Source organism: Melozone crissalis, unplaced genomic scaffold (assembly GCF_028551555.1).
Source record: "Melozone crissalis strain CALT ecotype California unplaced genomic scaffold, PUWL_Pcris_2 ptg000027l_1, whole genome shotgun sequence".
NCBI classification, from domain to species: Eukaryota; Metazoa; Chordata; class Aves; order Passeriformes; family Passerellidae; genus Melozone; species Melozone crissalis.
Window position 1 is genome coordinate 39,250,935 of NW_026535805.1, and position 20,292 is coordinate 39,271,226.

General features: G+C 42.0%; 1 protein-coding gene across 1 annotated transcript; it reads right to left on the reverse strand.

Annotated features, from left to right (window-relative positions):
- Nucleotides 1–1,123: 1,123 nt before the first annotated feature.
- On the reverse strand, nucleotides 1,124–19,646 carry GINM1 (glycosylated integral membrane protein 1). Its single transcript, XM_054279412.1, has 8 exons — nucleotides 19,538–19,646; nucleotides 11,001–11,060; nucleotides 10,738–10,834; nucleotides 7,877–8,028; nucleotides 5,539–5,695; nucleotides 4,644–4,774; nucleotides 3,789–3,952; nucleotides 1,124–2,018 (listed from the first exon to the last, which is right to left on the reverse strand). The coding sequence occupies exons 1-8, from the start codon at nucleotides 19,640–19,642 to the stop codon at nucleotides 1,910–1,912; spliced, it is 975 nt and encodes a 324-aa protein (XP_054135387.1). The 5' UTR covers nucleotides 19,643–19,646; the 3' UTR covers nucleotides 1,124–1,909.
- Between the last annotated feature and the right edge of the window lie 646 nt (nucleotides 19,647–20,292).

Consider the following 20,292-nt stretch of genomic DNA (forward strand, 5'->3'; position numbering starts at 1 on the left):
AAGCAGCAGAAACTGTGGCAGCTACTGTGTTCAAGATTTGTACTATTTTTAGAATTCCATTAACATGATGGTGATGCTTCTTCCCTGTTGCTTAATAACTTAACAGAAATCAGCCAAGTTTTGAAGCAGTATTTTCAGGCTTAACCATGCATTTGTGGCAGCTGTTTGGAGCAGCTAAATCGCCTTGTGGCTGTTGCAGGTGCTTGGTTTCCAGTTTCATAAGGAGGGATGCAAAGAGCACATGCAAACAGCTGCCAAGTTTCCATCTGCAGCATAATTCCTACTGTGTTTATGCACTAAGGGAGAACTACTGTGTTTCTTGTCTGTCCTATTTTCTTCCCCCAGAAGAAGCTAACTTCAAGCCTTGAACATCACTTCTTCTTGAACTATGCTAATGGAGGGGCCATGTGATATCAAAACCAGACAAGTTTGTCTACACCTGTTTGAATTTGAATGTTTGCTCTTCTCTGTGCAGTCACCACTCCTGTGCTAATCCTAGCAGTTTCCTGCTCAGCCATGGGTGCCAATCCCCTGCCACCCACAAGGTACTAGAACAAAAAAAAACCCCAAAAAACAAAACAAAACAAAACAACCAAAAGAAGTTTGAGCAGTGTTCTTGTTACCTTGAGCTGGTGTGGTGTGTACCACACTGCACTGCTGGGTGGTGAAGTTTGGTTTGGTGTTTTTACAAGACAAAATCAGTGTTAGAAATGCTCCTTTTACCACTGCAGTGCTGTCAGCTCAGTGAGACAGTGAGAGCTGTTCCTGTCACAGAGCAGCATCTGAGTAACTTGGATCTCATTAAACACATGATGTTTCCTTAGGGCAGGAGGAGGGGGGAGCTTTTCTCCCTCACTCTAACGACTCCAGCTGAACACAGGTAATTCTGATCACTCAGATGATAACTGTGCTCAGTCTACTGTCAGGTAGTTACAGTTCTGAGGTTTTTTTCCTATTCATTCTTTTGACAAACCATTTCTGTAAGTAAGAACAATGAAAAGCTAAGAAAGAGACAGTGCCCTGAGTCTGAAGTGTTTGGCAAACCACTGTTATACCTAACTAGAAATGCACACATGAACACAGTCTAATAAACAATTTAAATGTTTATTTGAAAAATGTTAACAGTACAAACTGGCATGAGCAGACTGGGCCTACTCAGCAACAGTAAGCCAGTATTTCTGTAGAATTTAATGGAATTTTCATTTTTCTTTTGGGACTTGATAGAGTACTGCTGTCACAGATACAAAAAGCAAGCTGGTTACAACTGCTAACAATTTTTATGAGTGGAAGGGACCATAAAAATGTAAAGTGCTTGAAATAGAAATCTTCTGTTCAAATTTTTGTTTTGCATATACAAAATGTCAGATCTTTTGAGTAACACAAATGTTTGGTAGTGGTATCTTCCTGGCAAGACACACTCGACCCTATGAGACCTGGAACCAGGTGGGGCAGCTTTACTTAGGTTTGCAGGCACAGCTGATGTTTGCAATATTTCCTCATATTTTTTAAAAGAATGCTACCTTAAGGACACCCTGAATTCCATCATCTTGTTAGTCAGGACAGCTGACTTGGTTTATGGGCATGAAGGCAGCCAGCATCCTGTCTGAGGTGTGGAAAAGTGACTTCACAGAAGTTAAAACCAATGGTAGCCCTCAGGGTAGAAAGCTTCTCTATTCTGAAACTTCTGAAAAGGCAGCTGTTCTACTTTGAAGCTTCTGAAAAGGCTGCTTGTTATGGAGAGGCACAAGGAAGTCAGCTTTGGGCCTCAGCCTGAGTGGCCTTTTATCAATTAATCAACTGACTTAGTTTTCTTAGCAGGAAAAAAACAAGGTATTAAGATCAGGTGCCAAATATCAGATCAACTAAAAGTGTGTTTTTAAAAACCAGTAACTCCAAAGTAAATACTGTATTAAGTACATGCTTTCTCATCTAAATTATTTTTCCTGTCTGAAAGGTCTGAAGGCAGGCTGATGGTAGTCACAGGTACAAAGCCAACTTGATCCAGGAGAAGGATGCCCCTGAAAGGTAAGGTTACCTGGCATTAGAAAAAAATACACAAAACAATTGTATATTCTAAAAATTAGACTTATTCTTAAACTTCCCAAACTTAGTTTAAATCAATGCATCAACTAAGTATTACTCTCATAATATCTCTTATATGAAGCTGCAAGGAAAAATGCTTCCAGAATGTGGTGGCTGTGGTTTCTGAGGGCTCCCTTTGCCCAGTTTCTACATCTGAAATGTCAGCAGTGCAGGCTCAGCTGCTTGGTTTCACAGTAGCCTAAAACTGTTTGCTGTCAGGACCTGTAGCTGATTCTCCAGGACTCAGCAACAGCCTCCACTTTTATCAGTGCAATGTAGAATGGCACTGAAGACTTGGGATGAGGTCTCAACTCACATCTGCAACTGTCATTCACCAGATGAGATGTTCTGCTTATTCTGACTGGCTTACAATCCTGAGTTAAACCTTTACCATTCTTTAGAGGACCACTTTACACAGGTAGCAAGAAAATAACTGTGTGGTTTAGGGTTTGTTTTTTTGGGGGGTTTAGTTTGTTTTTTTTTTTAATGGATGGGGCAGTTCAATTTCTTTACACACTCTTAACAAGGCATGAGCAAGCCCCATGTTCCTCATCTGGAAGAGAAAATACTGCAAGCTGGTTCCTCTGCTCCATACTGACCTCTGCTACGGACAGGTTATCATCCACTTTGCTGAACAGTTTGCTGGGATTAGAATTTTCTTCCCAGTTCCACTTAGTTCAGTTTCAGGCATGGCAGCGTTAAGCTACTTACTGCCAGTGGTAAGCTGCTTACTGCTGGGGAAGTACAAAGCGTTTCTCCACTGTCTCTGCTCTAACCAGGGCACTCCCATCTGACAGCACAGGGTGAAATGCCAGGGGAAGCATTGCCTCTTTTGTCACTGCAGTTTCCAACCCTCCTGATCTTCCAACCCCCCATTTTCCTGGTTTGTCAGAAGGACCAAGAACACCTGAGTGGATACATAAATTAATGCATGTAGGGCCACTCAGAGGCACAGCTGATCAGCTGCATTTGAAGCCATCAGCTGTGCCTGGGGCTGATGAAGCACGCTGTGCTCTGTCGCTTCCCAAGGAACAGGAAGTTCCAAGGGACAGCTCCTCCAGAGCTGACTTAGGTTGCTTTAAAGTCCATGTCCTTGTCCATTACAGCACTAAATCTACACTGATTTGTGACTTGCAGTTACTAATTCATCTTTCTGCCCCTTGCTTTGAGACCTTACTCTCCCAAAAATTGTTAGTGTTGCTGCTAACACAGCAAGTGGATGCAGCCTCTTACCAACTATGCCAGCACCAGTCACTCTGGCCTGGAAGCTGCCTACAGAGGTAGGTCCCCCCCTTGGAGAATTCCCAAGCAAATTTGCAAAGCCAAATTTAAGGCCTTTCTACTGTAAAACTCCAACACAGTAGGAGTATGAAAAGACTTGGAGATGTTGGAATTGTTTAGACCTAGTTTCTACCCTCCTTTCTTGGAACTATGTTAATGGCATCTCACAATGTAGTCCTTAGAAGACTTGATAAAAATTTGGCAGTATGACAGCTCAGCTAAAGACATTTCCAATGAAATACTTTCCCATGTCTCTCTGAAATGCCTATGTGTCAGAAGTGCACTTGGAATGGAAAGTTACCAGTAGCTTTCTTGTTGAATTCTTGCTACAACTATCCTACAGAAGGAGCCTGCTTCTTGGAAGATTCTTTTAGTCAATATTTTGTCTTCATCAAAGCAAAAAAATGATTACAAAAATTACTTACTTATTTTCACAGGAAGGGAGAATCAGCTTTAAGACTTTGATAATAAGAGCTGCTCCAACAACTCCAACAACAACAACTTCCATGAAACTAAACAAGATAGGTAGAGACTGAAACCAGAATCTGCACAACCCTTTTCTCAAGTCTTCCACCCACTGGCACATCACCTGCAAAACAGATAAAAATACAAAGATTGCAAAACAAAGCAACTGCTGGGTTTTGAGGATTTTTTAGCTACTGCTAAATCACATTACATGGTGATAATTTTACTTAAACATACATAAAAGCATGGTGGAGTTGACTGGTGGCTCAGCTATCTTTAATGTTCAAAGTTTGAAAGAGGTGAAGGTTTAGTTCTCTGTTCATTAAAGGTACCTTTGGAAAATGAAGACCAAATAAACTTGAACAGAGTGGTTTTAACTGTGTTTTGGCCACAGAGGAGGGCATGAAAACCATCCTTGCCTAAGCTGGAACTGAACTTCTCCAGCTGTTACTGTGCTTCCTACAGCAGATGAGACCAGTGGTCCATTTCTCAGAGGGGAAAGCACTTGGGCAGAGTCAGGAGAAAATGGTGGAATTCAAAGCTAAGTAATACTTGAAATTGTCATAAATGCTTAGCTTGGCATAATGTAAATGTCACAACTGACTACTGTGAAGAATCTGTGTGGTCAGAACGTGGCAAGACTTAGAAGCCCAGTGGATTCCTACTGGACTTGTCACTGCTGACAGTGGTTGATTTATTTGGGGTTTGTCTTCAAAAATCCACTGGTCTTAGTGGTTGTCTATCTTTAAATAATTGTATTTATATAATGATAATTATACTAATAATTTAAGCAAGCAAACAAACAGCAAAAGCACCTTGTAAGAAGATGGAGGTTCTGTCCTAAGAGGGGTCTCTGGTAACTTGCCAGGTAATGTCTCTTCATCCACTGTAGTTTCTACTTGCTGGATGAGGTACTGACTGGTAGTCTGCAGTGGATCTTGTGTATCTGAAGAAGGAGAGCTAGATTTAGGGCAGAGTTTGCTTTTTGTTCAACCCACTCTGAAGGAAAATAAAGACATGCTAAAGACATGTTTCTCCTCAGAGGGTACAGTTCTCACACATTTACAGCAGGAACACAGAAGGCTTTTTTTGACTTGAGCAGTGAACTTGATAAGAAGCAGAAACAGTCTTACAGTGCAGCCTTTAGCTATGTCCTTAGCTGTAAATTTCACCTGTCATCAGATTAAAAGGTGATGGACTAGATTAAAATATTCTACTCCAATTAAATCCTTGACAGTTTTTGATTAAACAAAACTGAAATAAAATTAAGGCACCAAGTAACTTCTATTGCTTTTAAGTTGTTCAAGTTTAATAACAGAAAACTGTTCCGTGGTTTGGAATTGACCCAGACAGATATTTCCTCTACAGTTTCTCTTTCATTCTCAGGAAAAAGGGGGAGCTGTAGAGAAACTTCCATTGCAGATCTGAGAGAGAAATCTACTCCTGTCAGATGTCTGGATTGCAGGCTGCCAAGTCTCAAGTACTTCAAAGGAGAACAGATTTAAAAACAAACAAATAAAATACCGAATATGAGGAGCTGAATTTAGGTGTTTAAAAAAAAATAAAAACTAAGACATATAAAATAGAACCTATCCCTGTTAATGAAGAAACTCTTTCACTATGTAGAACTGGGGATAAATGATGCTCTCTTACCCTGTAAAGTGATACTTTGAATATGGATGAAAATGCTACTTAAGAGCTGGGAGATACCTTTTCCTGAGAGGGTGGGCAGTGTAAATAACACGTCGTTGTCCCTTGGCATGGAGTACAGCATGCTCTCCTTCAAAGGGACCGTGTAGTTGGAATGTCTAAGTACTCTCAGGTCCTTTACTAAAATATCTATTTCTGTTACTTCTTCCTGCTGGACCTACAAAAGATGCAAACATGACATTACTGAGTTTAAAGCAAGACTGAAGCAGCCTGGCAGAGGCCAACAGTACATCCCAGAAAACTCCAGGCCACTAAGATGTACACCCAGAGCTGTTATAACATGAACTGGTATTCTTTATTTTCACATATCACACTTCTGTAGACCATACCACATCAGAAAATATGCTGAACAGACTGGGTCTTGCTCCCTGCAAAAGCACATGGTAGTCAATCCATGGGCTTTTTTAATCACTTACATGGTACATCACTGTCCTCTTGCAGGGAGGCATTTTAGGGCATGGAAAACTCAGATTTGTAGTGAAAGCACTTGTAAACAGTGAAATTCTTGCTAAGGCAAGACTGACATTTCTGCTTTTGCAGGAACATTGCTTGTTTTCAACAAGTGCAAGCCAAGTGTCACAGCATCTGACAGTGTCCTGTTTGAACTCCTTGTCTCCAACCAAGAGACATGCACTTGACAGATGGACCAGGCATTGTGTGTGGCATTGGCTGGATGCTTGCACTCTAGAAATGCTGCCAATGGCTCGATATCCAAATGGAGATCAGTGACAAGGGGTGTCCTCAGGGATGGTATTTGCACTGCTGCTGTGTAACAACTTTGCTGGCACCACAGACAGTGAGACCAAGTGCACCCTCAGCAAGTTTGCTGATGACACCGTGTGGTCAGCCTGCTGAAGGGAAGAGATGCCATCCAGCAGCAGCTGAACAGGCCTGAGAGGTGAACCCCTCATGAAGTTCAGCAAGGCCAAGTGCAAGGTGCTGTGCCTGGGATGGGGCAAGTTCCAAGCACAAGTACAGGCTGGGCAGCAAATGGATAAAAAGCAGCCTTAGAGAAAAGGAATTGGGAATGCTGGTGGATGAAAAGCTCAACATGACCTAGGAATGTGCACCCACATTCCAGAAAGGAAACTCTGTCCTGGGGCTGCAGCAAGAGCAGTGTGGCCAGAAGGTTGAGGGAGGTGATTCTGCTCCTCTGCTGTGCTTATGTGAGACTGCTTTTGTCTTAAAGGAACAATCAAGAAAACAGCATTGGCTTTCTGGTTGTTTTTACTAGGTCCCTATGAAAATCTGAATTGCATTGTGGTGTCTAGTTTGAGGCCTGAAATATAAAATGCCATTGTTGTGTAACAACTGAATCAAACCACAATTCTTAGGCTATTAGCAGTGGCATAAAGACCTCATTGGAAAAGCTACAGACCTCTCAGTGGGGCTTTCCACTAACAGACTAAGATTCTGACATGATACAGATCTCTGTAAAAACTACTCTATGCTGACCATGCAATTAATCAAGGATCAATGGTATTATGATTATTATCCTTTAAAGAAAGAAAAAGGCAGCAGAACACAAGCCACCTTCAAAAAAGCCTGGCTACATGTAAGACGCAGACCTGCAGAAACAGAAATATGACACAGAAATAAGCCAGTTGCTGGCTTCAGCAGCTGGATCTTTTCTACAGAATCTCTTTAGTTAGTAAATCAACTACACCATACAGGTGATTTTGGGAACTCAGTTCTGCACATTTCAACCTCAGCTAGAATTGCAGCCTCTCACACTGACTGCTATTTGTGCAAATACAGTTAGAATCAGAGGGGTGGAGGTGCTTGTTCATCTCAAAATCCGTGTTCATTATCAAGATTCAAATTGCCTTACATGCAAAGTCTAAGACTAAGCTCTCAGGTGTAGTGGGCTTTCACAGTAAGCCCACTTGCCATAGGAGTTTCCTGCTGCAAGCTGTTCCCCATGCTACCTGCTTGAAACCTTTTGTTAGCTTAGAATAAACAGTGGGGAAAACCTCAAGATGCAGAATGAGCCTACACCCTTTTTGTTAGTTTTGTACATTATTTTATAAATCAGCTCTTGCTTGTGAGTCTGGCTTTGCTTGCACAAGTTCACTTATTCAAAGTGCATGCGATATAGTTAATGATAATTATTAAAATATGAAAAGAAGCATTAAAACTTGAAGTTTCCCCATGAGACACCCCCACTGTTATGCTGCCAACTCTGCTGTTGTCACCCTCAGTACTCTGTTAGTTAACATTAATTATATACTTTGTGTTCTAATCATCAACCAGATACATGTAAACCTTGTAATCCCTGGGAACTACTTCCTCTTCTAAATGAAAAACAAGCAGAATGTTGTAGCAGGGCTTTTTTTACCTGTTTCCCATCAATTTCTGTCACTTCTTCCTGAATGACAATCAGCTGCAAATCAGAAGTGGATGCCAAAGGCCACTCGTGAACCATGATTCGAACACTGACGGTTCCCAGGTGCTGCTGCTCCGGTAAGTTATCCAAGCTTCTGTTCTCCACTGTTAACACACAATGTCATGATTTTCAAGGAGAAACCACCTCAGTCAGAAAGCAGTACCCAGCCATAGACAAAAGAGGTGCAGCTCTGACCCAGATGCCTCTGCACAAGCAGCACCTGAATGGAGAAGTCAGAGTACCACGAGCATCAAGCCAGAGATGCCAGAACATGTGTGCTATGCTGATGTCCTTAACACTTCCAGCAGCTGCTTTTACCACCAGCAGTAATCTGGGCAACAGCTAAAACAGGTGCCATGATTTTTTTACCAGTATATCACCAAATCAGACCCAGAGCAGGTCTCATAACACAGCAGAACTGTACAATCCCCTGACTCAGGGATTGTACTCACATCCCTGCCTTTGAGGTTTGCATTTAAGCACTCTAAGCAGGGCTCTTTGGCTTGGTTACTGCTGCATTCTTATTTCAGTTGTCCAAAGGAGTTCATAAGAGTAATGCCCCATCCTCACCAGCCACCTGTGTAAACATCTTCATTTGCAAAACATTCCCCTTCCTCTGAATACAGAAACAAATATGGTCTTTTCCAGGCACACTGCATCTCCTGCTCAAGATGAGTGCCAGTTCCCTCCTACGTATTTTTCCATCCCCCATCTCTGTTTTCACATGTGACTGGTGACACCTCAACCTCTCTTCCTACCCAAAAGCTTTCAGCTATTTCAACAACTTAATATTCTACAAGTACACACAAAACTGCCTTTCTTCCCTGGTTGTTTCTGCATAGTCTCAGTATCCCTCTCCCAGTTACCACACCTCTGCTTCAGGTGAGGGCATGCTAGAACTGAAGTCCTGAAGCACAAGAGTGGAGGTGGGGGATCTCTCCAGCATGCAGATACCAAGGGACATTAACTGAGACCAAACCATCCATGCTGCTAAGCCACTGGTGCTGCGTGTGTGTCACTTGCAGCTCTGAAACTGTCAGGTAATGTGGGATAAGGCTCAACTTGGGTCTCTCAGTCACACAGTAACTACTCAATGTGTTCACTACTTTTATGCTGTGATCCCTGTCCTCATAAAGCCATTTTTCTTATTTAAAATATAGATAAATACTTTCTGGCATAATTTAGTAATGTATTCAATTGCCAAAATAAGTGGCAGAAGGACAGTTCCCTGCAGGTGTGAGCCAGGGCACTAACCTGGTTGCAGAATGTTTTCTGACTTGGAGCAGCAAGCATGCACTACAGGCCCAAAGCCTCTGAGATGCCAAGCAGCTGGAGCTCCCTGTGTTCCCAGCTTTTACCATGTGTCAGGCTGTTCAATCACCTCTACATTCACAGGAGTGACACACACTTCCAAAACTGACACTTGGGGGAACTTCAAGTGGGGCTGTAGGTGCCAAGAATGATCTGACAATGATGTCAGAGTATGTGGTCTCCAATATTCAAAAGCATGACAGTTAAGGTCAAGTTTTGTTTTTATATACACTCAGGAGCATTTTCCCCCTCTATTTATAAATATCTTTATATTTCTTTGGCATTTTACAAACACTACCTGAATCTGTTGTCAATAATTTAGTAACTGAACAGTATAAACATTACATTACAGGTAGCAGAGAGAGGTACTGTGCTGGGGACTCAGACCCAAATATGGAGATAAAGAGTTTCAGGTTTCTAGCTCCCAAGTCAAATCAGTATTTTCCTCAATGTTTCAGATTCAAAACCAGTCACTGCAAGTGCTACAACTATGATTTGGGAAATTAATAGGAACTACAGAAGAGTGCTCAGGAGCTCTCAGAATCAGTCAATAAAATTGTACCCATTTTTCTGGAGTGAGTTATTTTGCAAGTAAATGACGTTTTGCCATGGTTTTGTACCAGTAAAAGAGAATTTCATTACTGCTCTCCCTCTCCAGAAAAGAAATACTGTCAAATTAATAATTGATCGTGCTTGGGAAAGAAGGGTTCAAGCAACAAGGTCACAGCTCAGAGAAGCAATTTGAAAAAGTGTTAGTATTCTCTAGGAGCCTGATGAGGATGACCTCAGGTATCAACCTAGAGACTGACTGCATCTCATGCAGCAGAAGATTGTTCTCAATACAGCAGAAGCTTAAATAATGGTCCTTGTTTAATTAGTTATACAATATGCTCTGTGGATCTCCAAAAAAATTACACACTACTTTCTGTTTTTTCACAAAAAAATCTAGCATTGAATCAGTGGAAAAACAGCAGGTTCAACACAATTTGAAGTCATTAACTACTGCAGTCATTAAAGTTCAGTATTTGTGCTATAATATCCTATCCAGCAGAAACTTGTTTGTCCAATAGACACAGAAGTGATATCCTTAAAAGATCTTCCTAACAACAATTCATACTTTTGTTATTGAATCTCCTTCTGAATATATGCCAACCAACCTAGGGACACAGCCATTAGCAGGGTGGGGTTGCATCCTTCTGTTTACATTGTCTAGCTTGTAGTGCAAAACATGCTTTTGAAAAGATGGGCAGGGTCTGGATTTCAGATTAGACCATTTACACACAAGCCTGTTAATGTGACTCGAGATGAAGGCAGTAAGATTTTTTTGATCCATTTTAATACCAAAATTGTTCTACCTTGGGAAATGTTTTGTTTCCACAATGCTCTGGTTTACAAAATACAGAACACATAGCCATTGTAAGCTTTGGTTACTAGACAGCAGGGAAGCCAAATACCCCAGGGGAGGGAGGAAAATTAAAAAAAAAAGAAAAGAGAATACTCACATATTATTGTTTGGCATGTTATGTGGGCAACCCCGCTTTTCATAGGAAAGTCATTTAGATATACCTGTCCATTAACATAGGTGATGTTAAAAAGAACCTGAAAGAAAGACAGCCAGGATGAGTGCATGTTTCCTGCCCCTGTGGTGCAATCCTGCTCTCAGAGGATACTGACTGATGTCAGAATAAAGGATATACTTGCAGCTGCTGCAGACTTTGTTTTGCTGCACATTAATTCACTGAGTAAATAGAAAAACCAGACAAACCTGTACTTTGTGCAGTTCTCCACTGGTGTTCAGCATCATAACACCAACCCTAATTGCTTCCTGGAAAAAAAACAAACACAAGAGATGTAAGTTTGAGAAAATACACGAACCATTGCAACTTTCTTGTACTGTCCTGGCAGAATGACTTCTTACTAAGCCCAGAGCACATTCCCAGACTTTCTATCCAACAGACAGAAGGAAAATAAATATGCTTTCTTGTTTCATGTAAGGAACAGTCTGGTTTTTTCACACCTCTTTTTAGTAAAGAGGATTGATGAGAAAGAATGACATCTGCATTCCCCTATGTATAGTTTGTGGGTTTTTGTAATAAAGATAATAATAATAATCACTTGTTTCACACTGATATAATGGCAGTCTCTCATATCAGCTGAAAAATAATAGACCACAAAAGGTAAAAATCAGACTCTCTGTAAAAGTTTTTTAAGCACTTCAGTTGGTCTTCAAAATGAAGTTAGTCTATACTACAGAACGTTCTGTTTTGTCAGCAGAAATTCTTCTTTCTTTGGTTATGATTCCCAAATTATGACACATGGGACACCTCAAACTCACAGAAAAGGGAGATTTGCTTCTTTATTCAAACCCTAATTGCTGTAATTTATTGAATCACTCATTCTGTCCTCTTATTTCTCCCTTGTAATTTCAGGTGCTGCTTTGCAAATGAGACCTTAAGTGTCCCAGGTCTGTCCCTGAAAAAAACTACATACAAAAATCAAATCTTGCTTGCACATAGCCAAAAGTAATGACTGCCACACTGCCTTCCTCAGACACCTCTTAAAAATAATGTTAAGCTCTGTATTTGGCCTGTGGAAACCTTAAATCATTACAACGTCATTTCATTAACACCTGGATATGGCACTTATTGCTATGGTGATTCTGTCAATCCCTTTTCCTCTGGAAAACATCTCCATACCTTCAGCATCTTCTGTAGCTCTGTAGTTGAGTCATTGTTTCACAACCAACAGGTAAAAAGTGAGTCATGTCTCAATAAAAAGTCATACATGCTCAGAATTTAAAATAAATTACAAATGTAAATACACAATAAGACTTTTCATTTTGTATTTTTACACAACACTAGATTTTCAGCCAGAAAATATATGAAATATACAATACCTAACATAATACAGCCCAGTTCAGGAACAGAAAACTCTGAAGCGTGACAAGAATGTCAAAAAATCATTGAAACAATAGGTGTTAATTACCATATCCGAGTAGCCAGAACTGTCAAAAACTGAAAAACAACCTCCAAGTCTGATTCAGCTGGAATCTGGCATCATGAGAAGAATGGTTTCAGACCTAGCACAGATAACTTTTTGGTTCAAAGTGACTTGGAAATACTTCAGACCCATTTGGCGTATCAGTAGGAAAACTCTCTGGCCACTGAGACCAAAGTGAAATCTCTTCCTCAGTGCCCCTTCTATGAAACAGGTTTTTATACTGGTTTTTCTTCAAAACTTAAATCCTAGCTATTCAAAGGAAATTAAAATTACCAAATTAGTCAGACAAGTGAACTCTGTAACTGAAAATACAAACTGGATTATCAGTATAAACACAGGATATATTCTATCCTGTCTTCCTGTAATTTCCTCAAACCACTCATTTCCTTCTCATATTTTAAGAATTGTGTATATTAATAATAAAAATCCACCAAACTTTTAGATCTTTTAGCTCTTAGCATTCAGAGCTCTAAGTCTTTTACACTCACAACTGTTAAACAGATTACCAAAACTTTGTTCCTAGGTTTTTCTGTTTTCTGGGAATTCAAAGGGCACAGAAGATGGATTTTACTGGTAGTCTTAACAGTCCCTCATTTTTTAAGCCATGAATTACATCTGAGGGTTTTTTACACAGAAAATATTTCACAATCTTCTTTCGACATCTACAAAGAGACTCACTGAGATTACAAGAAAAAGGAAATGACTGATGAAAAATAGGAAAATCCCCTCCTTTTTTTTTTCTTTTTAATCAAATGCTTTATTTGAAAGTGAAGGCATGAAGGAAGCTAGATATGCTCAACAATTGACTGTTAAATGTACAAAGTTAGCTATACATACAATGATTAATTTCCTTCAAAACAGCTGTCAGCTCTGTTGACACTGTATCCACAAGCACTGTTATGAATTCTGGAACATACTGAAAACTTGCACTTGAAGAACATGTTACATGTTTAAGAAATGAAATATTTCAGTGGATCACTTCTGTGCTGTCAAACGTTCAAAAAACAGATTGCAAGGTGCAGACAAATAAGATAGTTTAACCACCTGCTGCCTCTGCCACTGAAAGAGAGAATGCAGATCTCTCCTGCACATTATCCTTCTCTCTCACCCATCCCAAGTCAGTGAGGTAATTTAGCTCATTAAATTGGAACAAAAACGTTCCCTTTTCAGACCATTTTTCTGTCAGTTGAACAAGCAAGGAAGAGCTGGACAAGCACAAGAGATCCAAGAACACAGCTGGGAAGAATGAGCTGGGCTCCTTGTTCTGATGCACACAGATCGTCAGACTGCCTCTGCTGCGTGATCTGTCTGTCCTTGCAGCATTTCCTTGGCACACATCTGTCCTCACCACCATCTCAGGTGATGGTGATGCATCTCCTTAATGGTGCAGATTCATAAAGCTCCTCAGTAACTCAGAGCAATGATCAGTATTCCCCTACAGCAGCTGCATCATGACCTTTGCAATTTTGTGTTCACACACAACAGAGAACTCATGCTGTTGCTATTCCTGGGACTAGTCTGTTCACATCCAGATCCAACAAATTCTGAGATCTTCCCATACTCTGTACATCCATTCTAGTCAGTTGTCATATGCTCCCATTTTGCAATCTATGAACAGGTTGTTCATTAGTCTGCTTATCTTCCCACAGAAAACAGCAGTGTTCCAGTTCAGTCTTAACCCTTCTTTGAAGGTGGGTTTCACATTGCTGTCTTTCCATGGCTTCCCATGGTGTCTTCTGCAGTACCACGCTCAAAACTCAATGGGTCCTGCTGTGGCCAATCTTCCTGACCCTACATATACCCCATAACAAAATCTACAGGATGGCAAAAACAACAAGATGCATGCCAACTGCGATGGAAAGCTGGGCAGGAGTGCTGGGGAAAGGAAGCAGCAGCTCACAGGAGAGCAGAGCACCATCCCAGCTAAGCCACTTTCACCCACAGCAGGAAAGAAGGGATGCACAGCACTGCCCCTATCATCACAGGCCTGATTGGTACCCCTTCAATATCTGCATGTTGATAAGTGCTCAAGAGCCATGAGTTGTTTATGCCTCCTAAAGGGGAGGGAAACAGATGTGGCAGGCCAACAGCTCTTGCACCAGTCTTTCAGGATTAAATGCCTGGTGTGACAAGCCACACTTGCTAGAAAGTGCTCCAGTGATAACTCAAATCCCCATCTTTCCAGTCCTAGGGCTGAAGACACACACACTTACAGAACATCCTTTAAGTTCAACAGAGGAATTTTTTTTTATGTTACCATAATAAAATTCACAGCCTGAGGGTGAAGGGGAAGAAAGTGTTTTATAGTGCTTCGTAGATATGTCTTGTGGTTATGTACTTCAGCAAATAACCCCACATCCCTTATTTTGTAAAAGCATAGTAAGCCAATCCTGCAGTAACACAGCCACTGAGAGCAGAACATGGGAACTCTGCAGTAGTCCATAATATTGCACTGTCAATTTCTGGAGAAGCCTCAACTGTGAGTGTAAAACTTGGCTGTATAACTTACAATACACTTTTCAGTATTAACATGCAAGTACCATACAAGTTTCAGACAGGCCTGTAATTTAAAAGGTTCTGAATTCACTGGGATATTTGAAAAAGCAGTGCTTTGACAGAGCCAGAATGAAATTACAACCCCAAGAAGCAATTCAAGTCCCTAAGAATTGGGGCGTGCTTTCAGCTTACCATTGACCCCATTCCATACTTTGCAGCCCCTTGTCCCCTCCTGTGCTGGTAAATGCCTTCACACAAAACTCCAATGTGCACAAACAATGGCCCTATCATTCTTAATGCTCTTATAGGATGTAAATGTCTCTCCTGAGTTTTCCTATGACTTCTCATCCCTGTTTTAGTACTCCAGTACTCTATTTACAGTGGTAAAGGCCACAGAACCTGCAAAGAAGACAGCAAATATAACTCATTCTGTTCTAGGATAGCTAGGCAGCAGCTCTAACAGTGTGATGGCACAGGTTATAGTGAACTAGTGAATTTCTGTGAGCTTGCATCTGCAGAGGTAAGCAGGTAGTGATCATTTTCTGTTCCTTTTCTCTTCCACTGTGTGCTACAACAGAATCCAGGACTGGTAACTGGGGCAGTATAATCGCAGCAGCAGCAGAAGAACAAAAAGGGCGAAAGATATCAGCAAAGAATATAAAGCATCTGGCATAAGTTAAAAGGGAATACTCATTAATTCTCAAAGACTAACACCATACAAATCTACAGAGAATATTTCACCTAATATTGCTTTGTAAAAAAATGCCATAAAAGAAAAAGTGGATGGGTCCAATCACGTAGGAACTTCAAACAGATCTGATGATCTGATTAAAGAATCATGGAAAAACTTTATCCACAGGCAGTGAACACCTGATGGGGTGCACTGTAGAGTTTCTCCCAGTACAGGGTAACTGTTCAGTCCTACCCAGCTGCATCAGTCACACAAAGCCCATCAGGATTCTGCTGCTAGCAGCTGGCCCACTTGAAGCACAGCTGTTCTCCATTGAGGCTCCCCAAACAAGGCTCCTTCTGCTCCAAGGCCTGTGGGGAGCCAAGTGGGCAGCCCTGGGAACAGATGGCACAATGCCTTTCAAGATGGCCAGCTGTACAGAGACTTGAAAGGCAGACAATCCCCTCACAGCCTTTACACAGGCACTGCTGATATCCTGTCTGCGACTGAAAAATGTCAGGTTGCCAAACAGGCAAAAAATAGACAAAACCAATAACCCGTTTCTAAATTTGAGAAGAGATTATGGGAAAAGAAGTGTCTGAATAGACAAACAAAACTACCACACAAGCTCACACTACTTGAGCCCCGGCACTCACATGGGCAACTGGCTCCAAGCAGTGTAACTATATATTGCAATCCAGGGCTCTGTGATCCATGCTTCACGTAACTCATTTGTAAGAATCAAAACAGAACTATGCAGTAGAGTCTTAACTGCAATCAGGCATAACTGCATTGAGAAGTAACCATGGTAAAAGCTTGACATGACAAGATACAATTTCACAAGTTTGCAGGATTATAATTTGTCCTTCACATTTTAGACAACTTTTGCACAAAATTTTCTCCATCAAGATTTGGCATTATTAAACTCCATGACAGTATTTAGGGTAAGATAACAACATCCAATATTTTCTTAACTAGCTAAAGCTGAACTCTTTCTTAATATAATAATCTGACATGATGCTTTTTCCTTTACTTTGCTTTTCTGAAGAAGCACACTTACTTTCATTCCTTCCTTGTTTTACAATGACTGTTACTATAACATGGCTTATCCTTCCCTTTCCCCTATGTGTGTTACTAGAATTAACTGCCTTTGTATCTTCTCTATTAAACCCACTCATACTATGATATTTTTTATCTTGAGTTTTAAAGGTGAATACTCAGTCTCACATCACAGAGACACAGTTGCATCATACTGCTTTCATTTAATCAAATATACATCGGAAGATGATGTCAGCTCTTTTAGGCACAAAATTCACGTGTGCCAGGCTGCTAACAGAGAAACTGACATAAAGTGAGGGAAGAAACATTCCAGCACACTGCTATTTACAAGCATCTTCTTTGATTAAAATACATCGTACTCACTGCATCAAACGGTTGATGCAGTGAGGATTATTTCCTGCTGCTGTGAAACGACACATCCACACAGGTTTTTTTCAGGCAATAAATAATATAATTTTTTTTTCCAGGCAAGTGAACTAGACTAAAAATAAAAAAAAAAAGTCTGGTAGGCAAATATGTTATTTAGAAAGAGCTCTGCTAGCCTAAATTATCAAGAGGTAAACAGAATAAGCAAATAACATGGTGTTAGCACTGCTTTCAGCCAGTTCCTATCAGCACACTAAAAAAATACTCTAAAGCACAAAACCTTATTCCTGACCTTGCACCAGAAACATTACTTTAACATGAAAGTCAGTTGTCCTATTGCATCATTCCCTTTAAATTTTTTTAAAGAAAAAAAAGCCCAAAACAACAACAACCACCTCCAAATTTTGTCTAAAATCAATCAATTTTTAGTCCAGTTTTGTATATCCAAATTTTATGAGGAGAACTAAAAACCAGAACAGACATGCTAATGTTAAAAAAGGGTCCAGATTTCAAAACAGCTTTTTTAAGAAATTACAAGTATTGCACAACAGTTGAGGCGTTCACATTCCAAAAGAGCTGAACAAAAGCATTTCAGCCTTACAAAATGCTATTCCAGTGTCTCAAGGTTTTTCCTCAGTCTTTCCACTATGGTTCTTGTAACACCACTGCCATCGGCACAGAGGTAAACTTTGACACCACCTTTAATCCCCACACGGAAGAGTTAACAAAATGTGAAGCTGTTAGTAGAGTGCAGCCAGTGGGCTCACAGAGTTGTAAAGCAGTTGTGGTGCCCAGCCAAAGCAAAGCTGACCATGTTGATGCTGCCTGCCCCAACCAGTCTGCAGTCCCAAGCCATCCTGAGGAAACACCACAGTTATTCTGACCCTATAGCCCACTGTCACTGGCTTCTGAAGGCAGCATGGCATTCCCACTCCGCCCATTCCCACTGCCAAGGCACTTCTGTTCCTAACAGGCCACCAAAAAACAGCTCAGTGTCAAAAAACATTGACTCTTCTACTCAAAACTTTCTCCAGATACAACTGTTCCCTTTGCATCAAAACTAGTCCTGTATGTACAAAACTAAATAGAGCAGAGAAAACATAGGTTTTTATTTTGCTAAGTTAAACATTTAAAAAGAAAAATACACTAAAGTAAAGATTTGTGTGTCCCTTTTTGACTCCTAGAATTTTCTGCCTATACTTAGGCCACCAGACCCCTATAAAGCTGAGTGCAGACACTTCCAAACTAGCAAATCATGAGCTCACAAGACCACCTGAGCAGTAGGGCACAAATGGACAAACTCAACCCCACTAACAGCGCAGCTGTGCCCATAAGGCACTACAGTTCCTAAGTCAAGCCCTACTCACACTCCAAAACATACCTGTTCTATCTCTGACCCCAAGCTGCCTCACATGGCACTGCTCCAGCACCCCTGTGCCCACGCTGTCACATCCCAAGACAGCAGACACAAATGTGCCTCCGTATCCTTTAAAACTGCCAGCAGTGACAGAGAACTTTAATGCTGCCAAGCTGTAGTTTCAGGGTGAAGTGTAACAGTTTCTGGGTAGAAGGTGAGCAAGAGCACAAGTCTGCATTACATTGTCACTTCATGAGCCTTCTGGCAAATTCAAGGCAGCACTCCCTTTCTCAGAGGGACAGGCAAAGTATCCAAATACTGAGCTCCCTCTGCTCTCTTTAGCACACCTCACTCCAGGCATTCAGGCACTTCTGTAGGAGTCTGAGGATCTAGATCCCCTGATCCAGAAATCAGAGCTAAGGAGGTCTCTCTTCAGAAGCTCATAAGGAGAAGCAGGAACCAGGAAGTGAGGCCAGGAATGAATCCTGCTTCGCAACACAGGATGTGCCAGCTCAGGGCCTCTGCCAGGCTTTTTGGAAATGTTTTACTTAAATTACACTAATAAATAAGTAACTCTGGAGGGAAAAAAGACATAAGAAATTTACTCAGGTAACTGGTCAGTAACTTCACATTGGCTAGACAAGTTGACTATAAACCTTCCCTCTGTGATCTTACACCTTGGGTTCGCAATTATAACAATTTTAGAGGATGTATCTGATCACAATTCAAGCTCAGGCAGAAGTACCCAGCTCTTCTGTAATTCTAGAGGTCAGGTCAGAACTCACCTGGTGCTGTGGCAAATCTTTTTATTCCCACTGTAAAGCTCTCCTAAGTAGCACCCAAAATATTCCTTCCACTCTTTTTAAAAGCCACCAAATTTAAAACTGATGTCACCAAGATACAGCATAGATATTGGAATAGAAAAACAAGCAACACAATGCCCTGTGTGTTTATAGATATACATCAAAGAGATATACACCCCTTCTCTTGGTTCGAATCATGAGCAGGCTAAGCACAAGTGTTGATCTAATGCAGTGCGTACCTCTACGGCACCGAACCATGGAGATGTAGGCAGACAAGCCTGAAAACACAACATAAACACATCTACACTGCACAGGAGTGACCACCTTCCCCCTCGGACCTGTCAGATACGGCACATCGAATCCTATACGGAGGAACCAGCAAAGGGACAGGGGAAGCCCTGTCTGCCCGCGGCAGGGTCGGGCTCACCCCTGGGAGGGAGCGGGGCCGGGGCAGGGGCAGGAGCAGGAACAGGGAGAGGGACAGGGAGAGGGGGACAGGGAGAGGGACAGGGAAAGTGGCAGTGGCAGGACAGGGCTGGCCCCGGCGGTACCTGTCCCAGCGGCGCGGCCGGGCCCAGCAGAGCGGCGGCCAGAGGCGGCAGCAGCAGCGACAGCGGCAGCAGCAGCAGCTCCCGACGTCCCAGCGCCGCCTCCATCTTGCGACCCTGGAATTAAAAGCAAGTGAAACATCAACAGGCGGGGCAGGGAGGAAGCGGGGGAGGCGGCGAGAGGGGGCCGGCCCTGCCTCGGCCCTGCCCCTGTCCCTGTCCCTGCCCCTGTCCCTATCACTGTCCCTGTGCCTATCACTGTCCCTGCCCCTGTCACCGTCCCTGCCCCTGGCCGGGCAGCGCCGCCGCCGGGAGCTCCCGAGGTCGGCGTTGCGGCATTAAGCGCGAGTACGGAGCTCCAGGAGCCTGCAGGAGCCTGTCACACTGAATAGGCGAACGCAGCCTTTGAAAGCACGAAGGGAGGTACCCGTACAGACAGTGTTAGGAATTGCTGCTGTTTGGGAAATGTCGTGAGGCACCTGCTGTTGTCAGCTGCTCCGCGCGGAGAGGGTCGTGGGGCCGGAGCAATACCACCACGCTGCAGGAAAGGGTTCTGGAAAGCAAAAACAGGCAGAGTACTCCAGGAGGGGCAGAGAGAGTCATTGGAAAGGCGGAAAGCACAAGATAAAGTTTTCAAGAGCTAGAGGTCGTCGTCCTAAAGAAGAGGAAGCAGAGGGAAACTTAGTAGTAGCAGTCAAAACCATGGAAGTCTCAGGCAAAGGCAAAGAAAAGCTGGACCACCAAGTTCTTAGTGGATT